At 44.8% G+C, this 14,778-nt stretch overlaps 1 protein-coding gene across 2 annotated transcripts in view; it reads right to left on the bottom strand.

Annotated features, from left to right (window-relative positions):
* Sh3rf1 (SH3 domain containing ring finger 1) overlaps positions 1-3,444 on the bottom strand; it is a 241,211-nt gene extending 237,767 nt beyond the window's left edge. Inside the window, exons 1-2 of one of the 2 annotated variants that reach the window (XM_011242231.2) lie at positions 3,181-3,444; positions 1,209-1,695 (exon numbers count right to left, since the gene is read on the bottom strand). In XM_011242231.2, coding sequence (XP_011240533.1) covers positions 1,209-1,601 — 393 coding nt within the window. In that variant the 5' untranslated portion in view covers positions 1,602-1,695; positions 3,181-3,444. The remainder of the gene's footprint in view (positions 1-1,208; positions 1,696-3,180) is intronic. The other variant, NM_021506.2, reaches the window with a different exon arrangement.
* Positions 3,445-14,778: the final 11,334 nt, after the last annotated feature.

The raw sequence follows: 14,778 nt of genomic DNA, 5'->3' as shown, positions 1-14,778 counted from the left end.
AAGGAAAGTAATCAGTTTTAGGTTCTGACTAAAAATATTTAAAAAAGAAAAATCTCAGCCAGCTTTAAAATGTTCTTTAAAGCTGGAGAGATATCTCAGTGGTTAAGACCATTGGCTGCTCTTGCTGAGGACTGGGGTTCAGTTCCCAGAACCCACATGGTGACTCACAATTCTAGCTCCGGTTCTGGGAACTCTGATGCCTTCTGCTGACATTTATGGGCATCGGGCACATAGGTGGTGCACATACACATGTGCAGGCAAAACCCTTAGACAAATAACAATGTTCTAAATCTAAAAATAATAGCAATTTTAATAGCCTATAAAAATCTATTCACTTGACAAATACATGGCCAATTATCAAAACTGCCTAGTGGATAGCTATGTATTAAATGGAAGCACTGCCTTCTTCCAACCAAAACAGAATGACTCTTGTTGTCTGGATGTCAAAGACCGTGTCTCATTTCATGAAAAACAACAAAAGCAGGTCCTATCAGGAAACGATCACAGGAAACACAATTCTTATTCATTAAGAATCATTTACTAAATTAAGCCTAGTAAAGGTAGAAATATTTAACTTCACCTACAATTATTTCCGCCCAAACCAAAGGGGGGAAAAAATCATTTTGACGGAGTATTTCATTTCACTCCCTACAAAGCCCAGTACAGCCAGATGTAAGAGTCCTATGTGACATTCTGTTGCTACAGCAACGAAGCTGCTACCTGTGGCCATGATTTGTTAAAAAATCCTCCAACCATATTCTGTACTGTGCATTCATAAAACCACCAGAATGGCTCTAAGCAGCATAAAAATTAAGGCTTGCATTCTTACCTATGATTTACTCATATACGTATTTACTATATATATTTGTATGTGTATACACACACACACACACACACACACACGATTCTCTCAGCGCCATCAAAAGGGTGAGACCATACCAATTTTCCTTTTAATGAACATTTGATACCTGGTTCCTAAAATATATCCTACCAGACAATGAAGACTATAAGAGAAGATCTTTAAAACAGGATTTACTATGTCGGATCCAGTCTTATTTCAAGAGAAAATAAGGTCCTAAGGTTGAATCTATCTGCCCGGGTAGGTGTGGCTTCTTAGAGCTGATTTGGAAAATAAGCTAATAAAGAAGAGCTGCAGTCGGTCATCACCGCCTGCATTCACCCAACTGCCTCTCTTCCAAGCTACTCACCCTCACTGGGGGGCTCCAGGCTTGCACCCGAGGCTGCTGTCCACACTGGGAGCTCTGCAGATCTTTCGAGCCACAATTAACCACAGTGCTGCCCTGCGCCCTTAATGTGTTTGTGCAGGTGGTCCCGCCGCCCCCACCAGGGCCGGGTTTCCAAGGCCTCTGCTTGATGCCATCCAGAAGTCTGACCAGTAGGATGTTACTGGGGAGCTCGTCGACCCCAGAGCCAACAAGAGTCCGGCATTCGGGACATCTGAGTTCATTCCGGGAACCCACAATCCCCAGCAAACAGCGTTTGCAAAAGGTATGCTGGCAGGGTAAGACCTTTGCGGAAGCATCCAGGCGTTCTAGACACACAGGGCACTCCAGAAGGTCCAACAAGGCAGACTCATCCATCTTGAGTGACTTTAGTGAGAAAACGGCTTCAGAACGTTCATAGTTGTGCGCAGCCCTTAAAGTGATTCATGTAACATCCATTTCAGACTTTGCTCTGGAGTTATGGGGAGAGAGGGGAGGAAAGAGAAAAATGACTGTTGTTATCTGAGGGAAAAGTTCACAGTGGAGCCAAGAACCAAAAAGTACACAAAAGTGCTTCCTCTGCATAGTCCAGCTTGGCTTTGGAATGTGGTTTCTGAGCTCCAAAGTCAACAATTAAAAACACAACAGGCTTCTTAAACGATTCCCTACTAATCCCTGAAGGTATCTAGAACCTCACTGGGCAGCAAGAACTAGCAAGCAATAAACAGGATTTATGAAAAAGCAATAAAAGACCGATATCGGCTGCCTAATGAAGTTCTCAACTTATTGGAGAACCTAAGCAAAACCGACTGGAAGTTTCCTCTATCTAAAACAATACTTTTAAGTCCAACGACCTTCCCAATTTTTAAGCCACCGTTATCATTTAAGAAGCCTTGCCCTGGGTGAATGATCCCAATATTAAATACATATGTGTCTTCCCTGTCTGAGAACAGACAGCTTAATCTTATCTAAGGCCCCCCACCCCCCACCCCCCAGAGCTGATGGTCGGCAATTCTAAAAGATATAGCCAAAACCTGCTTGAAAATAGCTACAAGAAAAATCACCCTTTCCGGCATGGCTGACAAACTCTGAAACAGATTTCTGAACCGCTTGTCTTAATCCCATTCAGAAAAATCTAGTAAAATGTTCACCAAAATTCGACGATGGAATGAATGCTAGGCTTAAAACTCTGGGTACATCTGAAAAACGGCCCCCTCAGGAGAAAGAGTATTTGAAGCCAGTTGGTGCATCGCTGTCCCCACCACCACCACCACCCCAACCAATGTAGATGCCTAGGTGGGGAGGGGGTGAAAGGATTTGGAGGCTACATTAACAGCTGTTCCTGACTAGTCGGTTCTGGGGAGAGCCAGGGTACGCCCCTCTTCCCACGGTGGGGCACAGGTAGCCCCCAACCCCTTGGCGTGGTGCTCGCCACAAACACACCCCAGAGCCAGGTGTCGCCAGCCGGGGACAGAGATGGTCCTAGGAGCTGAGGCTGCGGCCGGGTAGCTCCAGAAACAGGGAATCTCACCCAGCTGCCTCCTCTCAGCCTCCCTTTAGGTCAAATCCAGGACAAAAAAAAAATTGCCCAACACCGATCGGTGGAAGTTTTCAAGGACTTAAAGAAAAATAAAGATGCAGCCTTAAGTTGGCCAAAGTCAGCGCCACTGAGTGCGGCGGGAAGCAGACTAGCGACCCCGCGGGGATGAGCTCAGCGACAGTCCCCGGAGACTGCCACCCCAGAGGCAGAAGGGACCCGGCTGTGTCCGGGGAGAGAGCGGCCCCAAGGCCCGGCAGAGGCTTCGGAAGAGACGAGAGAGGCCGCGGGGCTCGTTCCCGGCAGGTCCCGGAGACCCAAAGGGGAAGCGCGGGGACCGACCCGCGCGCACCACTGGGATGCGGGCGACCACCGGCCACCACCCCGCGCCCGGCGTCTCCGACTCGCCGCGCACCCTACCTCGCGCCTCCGCTGCTCGCCTTTGTTCGCGGCCCCGCAGCGCTGGTAGATGCAGCCCCGCCGAGCCCGCTGCCCGTGTGGCTCGGCCGCCGCGGTGGCACCGGGAGCCTCCTCACGGCCGCCCCCCTCGCGCGCGCTCGCACAGCACGCCGCCGCCGCCGCCTCCCACCCGCCCAGCAAGGAGGGCGGGGGAACGCGACGCCGCCAAGGAGGAGGAGGAGGCGGAGGCAGCGCGCAGCGGGCGCCCGGGGACCGGAGGGACGCACCACAGCGCCGCCCGCCGCTCGGGGACCCGCGCTGGAGCCCCCAGCGGGCGGCAGCTTCGGGGACGCACTTAGCGGGAGGAAGGCTCGGGGACCCGCGCCTTCACGCCCCGAGGACGTGCACCCCGAGCAAATTTGGGCTACCCAGGAGGAGGGCGGTGGGAGTGGCGCCGAGGGACCAGGAAGAGGCTGGGGCAAGGGCGCCCTGCCGGCCTCCGGCTCCGCCTGGCCGGTGCCTGGAGACCGACTCTTCCCGGTGGCCTGGGAAGGGAGTGGCTCTGGCGGGAACCGATCGCGCTTTGCTGGGCGTGCACACTGCCTGGGTGGATATAGAGAGAGCAAAGTGAGACCCCTTAGTTCTGGAGTCCGGGTTAGTGACCACCCTATGGATCCCGGGGCCCGCCTCTTCCACCCAGCAATCAGCCCCCACTGCAGCAGCCAAGGGAGACAAATCCAAGCAAGTTTGGAGAAATGCGGATCCTAAAATTCAGAATGAGAAAGGGAAAAGAAAAAAAAAAAAACTAGAAAAACAGGTGGGAGATTAAAGCCAGTCTTGGGGAGGTTCTTCCTACCTGCCTAAAATGGGGTGAATTCAAAGTCTGACCCAGGTGGGCCGGCGCCTTGAAGCTGGCTAGGGGATACCTCTTTTATCTGCGCCTTGGAGGCAGCCATCATCATCATCTCTGTAATCTGTTTCTGTTGCCCCGGGCACACACCTGTATTCTCTGAAATGTGGGCTTGCAAAAAGGGGTGTCCAAGGGTGTGTGTGTGTGTGTGTGTGTAGGCTTGTTTGTCAAACTTATTTCAGAGACGCGTTAAATGTTGTCAAAGAGTGTGATTCATTTATACTTACTGTCAGTTTACCAAAAGTAACTTCACAAGAGAGATCGTGTATGAAATTCTTGCCAGGCCACCAACCAAGCTGATAAGGAATTGAAAAGGAATCTCGGGTTATCAGTTCATCTCCAACCAGAGCCACAGCTAAGTCATAATAATAAATAGATAAGTGAGTATCATTCAAGTTAAGAAAATAAAATTATAGCAAGTAGCAATCATCAGTCATTTTAAGCCAGGCACCGTACTAAACTCTTAAACGTATTAATTCCATCCTCACAGCAGCTCTCTATGTCATCCTTCCCAGCTTTGTTCTAAAGAGATTAATATGCTGAGACTTAGACTGTATGAATACCAAAAATAATTGCCCACTTCCTTTCCCGTTAGAGGGAGAACAAGTATGTGTTTATATTGAGCTGAAAAAGGCAAGGGGAAAAAAATGGATGAAGAGAATGAGGAGAAAAATAGTTAACTACAAACAGCATTCTGAAAGTGTTGGCCCAGTTAACGCTGCAGCAGAAACTGGAGATGAAGGCTGGGCAGACTGGAAAGTCAGAGTCAGGGAACAGACTGATTTGGGGGGTATTAAGACTGAAGGTCCACTTGGGTAACTTCCCTACATCACAGAGTAGGACTCTACTCCAGCTCTCTGCATTCCAAGACCTGTTTCTTTCCTCAAAAAAAGTTGGGGGGAGGGGGGGCGGAGAAAAGGTAGGACCTTAATCACATAATCTCTTGTGTTGCTTCATCTTGCATCGCAAGATGAAATGCCAGACAGAGACAATGGGGGAGGGGCTATTTTAGTTCTAAGTTTCGGAGGGTTCCATCCATAATTACTTGCACAAGACATCGATGTGGAAAAGAGATGTTTAGACAAACAAGAAGCTGAAGGAGAACCCAAGAAGGGGCCAGGCCAAGCGATAGCCCCCAAGGACAAACTCCCACTGACTACTTCTGGGTCCCCCTCCTTCTTTGCACCTCCTCCTAATAATGCCATCATATGAATCCTTGAAGAGATCAATAAATTGATCAGATCAAAACCCCTGGAAATCAAGCATCTTCCCAAAGTGCATGATCTGAAAACCAAGACCTCGCCACATGAGCCCATGGAGACAGCTTACATTCAAGTCATAATGCCTTAAAAGAGAAAGAAAGTTTATTTCTTCTACCCGTTTGGCTTTTTGTTTGTTTGTTTGTTTGTTGTTTATACAAAGTCTCATTATGTAGCCGTGGCTGGCTTAGAACTCATAAGGACCTGTTGGCCAGGTGTGGTAGTATATGCCCTTAGTCTCAGTACTTGAGAGACTGAGGCTGTTGGGTCTGCAACAGAGAGAGAGGAGAGAGACCTTCCTTCAAGGCTGTGTTCCTTGGCCTCTCTGGTGGGGTTTAACTGTGACGTTTGGAACAGAATTGACAGTGGTAAAGAAGATATACAAGTTCTTTGTAATCTGCATGGAGCTATCGTTATCGTTAACAGCTGTACTCCCGACCCTTTCTTCCCAGGTATCAAAATGTTAGTGACTGAACGTCCTGTGGAGAGAATTCAGAAGGGAAGGGCTGTGAGGAAGAAAAGCCTGCTCGTCTTGTTTCTGGGAATGGAGCATGAAGGAAAGAATGTCTGTTATGCTTACGACCTGTGAGGCTTTGAGCAGACACATGAAAAATATAAACACTCTCCGACTTAATAATGACAGCCTCTTATCCTCCAAAGACTTCAAAGTCTTTTCCTATATATTATCTCACTTATCTTCTCAGCATCCCTCCAAAGCAGCAAGACGTATAATTATCCCCAAGTTTCAGACGGGAAAGGGGAAGGGGAGAACTCGAGCATCTATTGCTTGTAGTGCTAACAGGAACCAGCCTGGTAAAATCCCAGATGCAAATACTCAGATAAACCTTAATATGGTACCTCCGTGTTCTTACACGCACGTTCGCGTGTCTAGCCATTTTTCTGCAAAACTTGTCTTTCCTCTCATTGTCAGGACGCTGGTAAAGGAGAGCAGTATTTAGCCAGTTGTTCAGACTAGAAACCTAGAAGCCATCCTTGATTTCTTCCCTTCTCTTCCTCCCTCTTTCCTACCACCTTTTACACAAACATATTTTAATGTCTATCTACAGCCTTTTGCCTTCTTGGCTTGGCAAAATGTGGGAGCTCCCTCCAAAACTCATGTTCAGGTTTGGTCCTCCATAGAACAGCACTGAAAGACCTTAAACAAATGTTTGGGTCATGATTGAATTAATGACACTCCAATGGGACCGAGATGATTGTTGAGGTAATGAATGACTGACTTTGTCAGTCCTGCAGGCTCAGTTACCATGAGAGTGGTTGTCGCATACCTGGTGCCTTGTCCCTTTGTGTGTGCTTCCACCTTGCACCCATGCTCAGATGTAGCACTAGCCTTACCAGAAACCATGAAGGTATCAGATCTCTGTGCCTTATTTTTAATCTCCAGAAACATGCACCCAAACAAACCACCCTTTTACAAATCATACAGGAGAGTTCAGAGGATAAAGTGCTCACTGTAATCAGGAAGACTTGAGTTCAATTCCCAGAACCCATGTTAATCTTAGTTGAGTTTTTGGTTTTGTTTTTTTGTTTGTTTGTTTTCTGGGACAGAGTTTCTCTGTGTAACAGCCCTGACTGTCCTGGAATTCACTCTGTAGAAGAGACTGCTCTGGAACTCAGAGAAATTTGCCTGTCTCTGCCTCCTGAGTGAGATTAAAGGCATGTGCCACCACTGCCCCAGAAACCATGGATGGATAGATAGATAGATAGATAGATAGATAGATAGATAGATAGATAGATAGATAGATAGATAGATGCCATTCATAATGTTGTATGCTACTAACCCTAGCACTAGGAAGAAGAAGAAGAAGAAGAAGAAGAAGAAGAAGAAGAAGAAGAAGAAGAAGAAGAAGAAGAAGAAGAAGAAGAAGAAGAAGAAGAAGAAGAAGAAGATAGGTAGATTCCTAGAGCTAGGTGACCAGCCAACCTGCTTGGTCAGCTAGAGGCCAGAGAGACTTCATGCCAAAAGAGGTGGACAGTGCTTGAGGGACAACACGGGAGGTTGTCTTCTGGCTGCCACACACCTACACTTGTACACATGTACCTGCACACTCACACAGTAACCCACGCATGTGCAAGAAAAACAAGCACAAGCAAATCATCCGGTCTCCAGTGTTCTCATAGAGACTAGACCCCACTGCACCTTCATTTAAGCCACTGTCACCTCTGTCTCTGGCCCTTCTAGCCAGCCTCTTTCCATTCTTGTGGCCATAGCTTGCCCTGGATGTAGTGATAACTCAGAGCAAGCTCCAAAAGATGGAGAACATGATGTCACTCCCTTGCACAGACTCATTTATTTCTTCCCATCACAAGTAGAATGAAAACTGAATGTTTTCCAGTCACTTGGACCCCAGCATTCCGTTTCTCTTCTTTATAGGATTGTCTGCTAAGTTTTCTATTCTCTGTTTATTGCCCGCCTTTGTCTGAATAGGACAGCTTTCCCAAGCAGAGACCAGGTTGTACCTTTGGCAGCCAACACATAATGGCTATCAGTAATCTCAAGTAAGGAGTTAACCCAGTATGGTTATATTTATTGCTATCCTGAGGCTATACATGCATATGTATGTGTGAATACATAAGTTTATATGAATATATGTGTCATTTTTCACTGCAGTATAGACAGGAAATCAGACAGGCAGTATCCCAAGTTTCATTAGGCATCTTTGTTATAATCTTTCCATCAATAAACAAATGCTCTTATATTCAAGTGAAACTGAAGGAACAGCTAAATAAACACCAAGCCTTTAACACAGACCATAAATTTAACGTCTTCATCCTAGGTCTTAGTTAACAGTATAGTCGTCTCAGCTCCTCAAACAAGCAAGACAGTGGTGTTAGCTTCGCTTTTTCTTTCTCTGGTCCCTCTTCCTCATCCTTTCATCAGGAGAGGCCTCCTAACCTTGCCCGCCTCCCAATCCACTCCTGCTCGTCCTCTTAGATAATAACTGCTCATCAATACCATCTCCTTAAGATATTTGATTCTTTAAACGATTTATTTATTTTCGTTTCATGTATACCCAAGAGTTCACCTGCATGCATGCATGCATACCATGTTGTATGAAGTGCTCATAGAGACCAGAAGAGGGCATCAGCTCCTCCAGAAATAGACCTGCACACTGTTTTAAGGCACCGTGTGGGTGCTGGGAAAGAGAGCCCAGGTCCTCTAACAGGAATAGCAAGTGCTCTTAACTGCTAAGCCATCTCTCCAGCTGCCAGAGTATTTGATTCATAGAAGTTAAATCTTGTACCACCCACCAAGTAGGTGACTTTGACTAAGTTCTAACTCTTCTGTACGTATGTTTCCTCTGCAAGATGGGCACCATACGATACCACCTCAAAGAATTATAAGAACTGTAGATGATTCTTCTTAATGTTTAGAATTATGTCCTACATATGTGTTTAGAAAGTGTGGTAGTTTGAATACAAATGGTTCCTGTAGGCTCATAGATGTGAGTGCTTCGTTACCAGGAAGTGGCATTGTTAGGAGGTGTGGCCCTTGTTGGAGTAGGTGTGGCTTTGTTGGAGGAAGTATGACATTGGGCATGGGCTTGAAGGTTTCAAGTGCTCAAACCAGACCCAGAGTTCCTCTCTTCCTGCTTCCTGTGTACCTAGATGTAGAGCTCTCAGTTCCTTCTCCAGCACCATGTCTGCCTGCCCGCTGCCATGCTTCCCACCATGACAATCATGGACCAAAGCTCTGAATGTAAGAAAGCACCAATTAGATACTTTCTTTTATAAGAATTGCAGTGGCTCACAGTGTCTCTTCAGAGCAATAATAGAACACTAAGACAATAAGTAATAGGTTTGGGAGGTTGTTTTCCCTTTTGGTTTTGTGTTTTTGAGACGAGAGGTTGTTCTATAGCCAGCCTTGGACTTGAGATCCTCCTGCCTCCCAAGTGCTAGGACTAGAGGTGTGCCCCACACTACCCAGAAACAGAGTTTATTATTATTATTATTATTATTATTATTATTATTATTATTATTATTATTATTATTAAAACCTAGATTCCACTGTAAGTCTAATCTCTGTTGACTAAATGACTTTACAGATTGATTTTCTGAGTTTAAACAAGTGGATATAATATCCACTTTGGAAGCTTGTTGAAACCCCAGCACAGGACCGTTCTGGTTCATAGTAAGGACCGAATAGAATGTTTGCTTCCTGCCCTTTTCTATGTACCTGACTTTCCTTCCCCACCCCCCACCCCACCCCCCATAAATTAGAGAGCTACTGGCTGATATATAAACATTCTTTCCTGCCTTGTGAGTTTATTTCCATCCTAATTGCATTGCGGGCCAGGGGAGTCCCTCTTGTGTGAAGCCAAGTGGCCATGAGGTGCCATGATTGTCAGGAAAGATGGCTTTAGAGTCAGGCAAGCCCAGGAAGGCTATTTTAGTCTGCAGAAGTGGGAAGGTGGTGCCGACTGCACTGTCTGCTGAAAAATCTGAGCAGATGGAGTATTTAAAAGCACCACTTCCCAAGGACTTCAGTTCAGTCAGAAAGGAAGCTGGCTGGGGGGAGCGCTCGGGAAAAGTCAGATGAGAAAGTGGAAGGAAGCTGAACCATGTCTTCTGCCAGCCAGCCTTTCTGAAGCAGGTCTGAACATTTGGGGAGCTGGGCCTGACACCACAGTACCCGGGGAAAGCTGGAGTTCTCAGAACTGACTGGTTCCAACCTAGCCAGCCTTCAGGGAGCATTCCTGAGGTTCGGCTCAGTTAGAATCACTTGCGGATATCATTAAACGTTCAGATGCCCCGCTTTATCGCTGGAGTAGGACCACCCTGGATTTTAGAATCAGGTGATTTGTAACATAGGTGATGCTGGGAAGCAACTGGAGAAACTCCCAGAAGCATCAACAGAGAAGTAACACAAGTGTGGACCAAGGGAGCTAGACCCTAAAGGACTATAGCTCTTGGGCTTTGATGGGAAGGGGGTGGAACCTTGGAGCCAGGGCTGGTTTGCCAAGGAAAATAAGAGTAATTGAGTGTTGTTAACTTCCTTTGATTCCAGCCTGCAGCTGTGCTCTGCCCAGCCTCCGGCTTATCTTGTCTGGGTAAGTAAATGTTGAACACATGTTTGAAAGAATCTTTTTAAAGGAAGCTAGAATATTAGCCTGCCTAGAGAAACACACATTGCTGGACACAAACTCACACCGGCGACCTGAAAGTGGGTGGCAGTCACATACATCAAGCCTCAGAAAATAATTGTGTTTAGTACTATTAAATTATAATGAAAACATGTCCCTAGTAAATGTTCAGCCCCAAGTTCGCTCAAAAATAAAATTAACCTATTTGAAAGAAAAATAATATGATTCCTTCATTTCTATTAGAAATACTTTATCTTGTCAAATTCCATTATCGTTCTAAAAGTTCAAGCCTTGAAGGAGGCTTTTTGCTTCCAAGAAAATGTCACCTAATCCAAGCAATTGGAGAGAAAGTAGATAAATATCCATCACTTTATCATCTTTGGGAAATGAAATTTCATAATCTTTCCTGGTAAACTATCTTTTTGAATTAAAACCTTATTTATCAGCCTTCTTTCCTTCTGATAAAATTTAAAGATAAATGTAGACCTTTCTAAAGCCAGTAAGTGGGTAGTTTAAAAATGCACACATATGAAAAAAGTGCAGGTTTACACTAGTAATCCAAAGAGAAGGAAGGAAGGAAGGAAGGTAGGAAGGAAGGAAGGAAGGAAGGAAGGAAGGAAGGAAGGAAGGAAGAAAGGAAGGAAGACAGGAAGGCAGAAGGGAGGGAGGAAGGGAAGGAGGGAGAGAGGGAAGGAAGGCTGGTAGGCAAAAAAGGAAGGGGGCCATGGTGTGGTGGTGCACATCTCTAATCTCAGTACTTGAAAAACAGAGTAGTAACAAAAATAAATGTATGGGTGCTGGTCAGCACAACATGAGGAATGGTATTAAAGGATATTAAAGGGTTGCAGCATTAGGAAGGCTGAGAACCTCTGTTATAAGGGTCTCTCCATGTTTTCTTTTCACAGTTCCTAGAATTCTGTGTAATATGTGAATCCAACGAGCCTCTGATGTTTAAGAGGGCACTGTGAAAATCATTTCTTAAAGCAATAAATATAATTTAAAAAATAAAATTTCCATCATGTTTTTATGGCACATGAATTAATCTAATGGAATATCTGGTAAGTTTATTAGAAAGCATTCCCTGTGCGCATTATACGTAATAAAAACGCTGAATACCTCATCAAAGAATGTAGTAATGGTTATGGTACTGAATGAAACTTAAGTAGGGCAATAGAGAAAACAATGTTTGATGATTTCACCCAAAATTATCTCTTTCCATTGTGATTCAAATGATTGGCTCTAGAATTTTGTTTTGTTTCCTTAAATAAGAATTCAGGATGGTATCAGTCCAGTTGACATTCTTTCTTTGACAAGATTGTGGAAGACTAAAGACCAGGGTAATTTCCTTCTTTTCCATGACGCCTCTATGCAAAACTGCTGATTTGCATAATTTGCTTTCAGTCTCAATTGAATTTCTGGAGCTATTTTTCAAGCAAACTTCCACACGTCTCCAGTGTGCACCATCTGTCTCATTTCTTTCTTCTTTTTATTTATTCATTTTTAAATATTACAATTATCTTATAACAGGGACTGTCAGATCTCCTCCCCTCCCCCCAAGGGTTCTTTCTTTTAACTGCACATATGTGTAGTTGTGTGGGTATGCTTCGGGTGAGGGAAAGGTTAGATGTTCAAAGCAATTATGGCCAAGCTGACGTAGTGGGGGAAATGTGATCAGGTAAGAATTTTAAAATTGGATTCTTGACTCTGGGAAAATGAGGGAATGTTTAGTCAAAACATTGGGAGAAGGGAGGTCGCCATGACAAATAGCTTTGGTAAGCTTCTGGGGCCCAAGTAGGAAACATCAGGGAGGTGGGGGCAGGGCTCAGGGAGGGCCTTGTTCAGCCTGCTCATAGCTGTAAAACCCATTGCCACTGGCAAGCAGTTGTTACTCTTAGTTACAAGGGGAGTCAAGTTTTATGTTTACATAGTAAGCATATACTTGGTAGGAGTCTCTAGGAAATCATACAAATTGCCAAGGAAAAGTCCACAGTGAAATATTATTTTAAAAACAAAAAACCTTCCAGAAACACTAAAGATGTGTGTTTTGTTGTTAAATAGAGTTTGCAAAGAAATGCAATATATATATAATTCACATGGCACTCAGAATTTACAACTGATATGCAATTCATTAAAAAAATGTTACTTGCAATTCAATTAATTTTGTGGGACTCTGGTTACTGAAATGCGATAAGAAATTATAAAGCACAGCTAGAGCTTCATCTATCCAGAATCTCCAAAGAATGCGTCACTCTGGAAAGCCAATTTCTATTTGGGTAAAACAAAAACAAGGGTAGAATGTGTCCTTCAGCTCTGAAACAGAAGAAACTGGAGGGGAAAAAATAGTGTTTGCAGATTACCCTGGGCCGTGATCTACTATTGTATAACAGAACAATGAAGACCATGGGCTCATGGTTGAAGTTGTGGGTGAGAATTTTTACTTTTGTAGCTTTGAGGAAATTATTTTCACCTCTGTAAACTTCAGCTCCGTTGCATAGGAAGTGCAGATGGTGATTTCTCCGGCACAGGTTACAGGGAAGCGTAAAAGACACAATACAGTGTGCTATTACCATGGCCTTGTCAGAACTCAGGAAAGCTTAATTAGTCTCAGGGTTAGTGCCGATTGATTACTTCTCCATGGAAATATGCTTCTCTTAGTCATACTGTATTTTCATGCTTGTTTTATTTTTGTTTCTGAGACAAGAGTTCATTATGCATTCCTGGCTGACTTGGAACTCTCTGTGTAAACCAAGCTAGCCAACCTCATAGAGACCGGCCTGCCTCTGCCTCCCAACTGTTGAGATTAAAGTATGCATCACCTGGCCCCAGAATTTGTAAACATTTATACTTATTTCTTCTTCTTCCTCCTCCTCCTCCTCCTCCTCCTCCTCCTCCTCCTCCTCCTCCTCCTCCTCCTCCTCCTCCTCTTCTTCTTCTTCTTCTTCTTCTTCTTCTTCTTCTTCTTCTTCTTCTTCTTCTTCTTCTTTCTTCCTTTTCTTCCTTCCCCTTCCCCTTCCCCTTCTTCCTTTCCGTTCCCCTTCCCCTTCTTCCTTTCCCCTTCCCCTCCCCTTCCCCTTCCTCTCCCCTTCCCCCTTTCCCTCCCCCTCCCCCTTCCCCTTCCCCTCCCCCTTCCCCTTCCCCTTCCTCTTCTCCTTTGCACAGAAACCAAAAGCATCTAACAGTGTGAGTTTACAAGTATTGTCTAGGAGAATGAGCCCATGAGGGTTCATCCTGTGTACTGCCCATATTCTCTCCTGTGGTGACTGACCCTACACTGAATACCCATCTCCCAGGTACTGCTGCATGGGGTGAGAGGATGGAAGAAACCAGGAGGCAGGGAAGGAGAGTTAACCAAAAAGAAAGTGCATAAAGAAAAGGAAAGGAAAGGAAAGGAAAGGAAAGGAAAGGAAAGGAAAGGAAAGGAAAGGAAAGGAAACCTACTACTTTGTAAGCCAATTTAAAAATGTAAGTATTTTGAAAGTGTGGTGGAGTGGGGCTGATGAGATGGCTCAGAGGGTAAAGGTGCTTGCCACCAAGCCTGGAACTCGCATTATAAAAACAGAAGTGACACCCACAAACATTATTCTCTGACCTGCGTATATGAGCACATACACCCAAGATGAATAAATAAAATATAATAATATTTTAAAGATTTATGAGGCTGGAAAAATGGCTCAGCAATTAAGATCACTGACTGCTCTTCCAGGAGTCCTGAATTCAAATCCCAGAAACTACATGGTGGCTCACAACCACCTGCATGTAATGAGATTTGATGCCCTCTTCTGGTGTGTCTGATGACAGCTACAGTGTTACCATGTTTTTGTTTTTGTTTTTTGTTTTTTGTTTTTTTTAAGATCTACTTATGTATCTTATATATGTATGAGTGAACTGTCTTCATGCACATAAGAGGGCACTAGATCCCATTACAAATGGTTGTGAACCACCATGTGGTTGCTGGGATTTGAACTTAGGACCTCTCAAAAGAGCAGCCAGTGCTCTTCACCACTGAGCCATCTCTCCAACCCCAATATACAATCATTTAAAAGAAGAGTTAGAAGAGAGATGTCCTGTAATGCCAAACCCTAGAAGTCATTGAACAGAAATTTCAGTGCCAGGCATGAGACACTTCCTTATAAATGGTTGGTCTGGGACGAACCAGAGACCCACAAAACAATATAAGGTCTTGCCCATTCTCCTGGATGCCCATCAAAACCAGGTAATAAGTTTACCCTATTACAGAAGACATCATACACATTAGTTGCAAGATATAGAGAAGTCTATCTGGATTTGAGCTAGAAGCTTCCTACCTGCTGTCAGGCTTTCCCAGTGCCAGGGGATGCTCTGCAGGCTG

The sequence above is a fragment of the Mus musculus genome, chromosome 8, assembly GCF_000001635.26.
Source record: "Mus musculus strain C57BL/6J chromosome 8, GRCm38.p6 C57BL/6J".
Lineage (NCBI taxonomy): Eukaryota > Metazoa > Chordata > Mammalia > Rodentia > Muridae > Mus > Mus musculus.
This window is presented reverse-complemented; position numbering and strand designations above follow the sequence as displayed.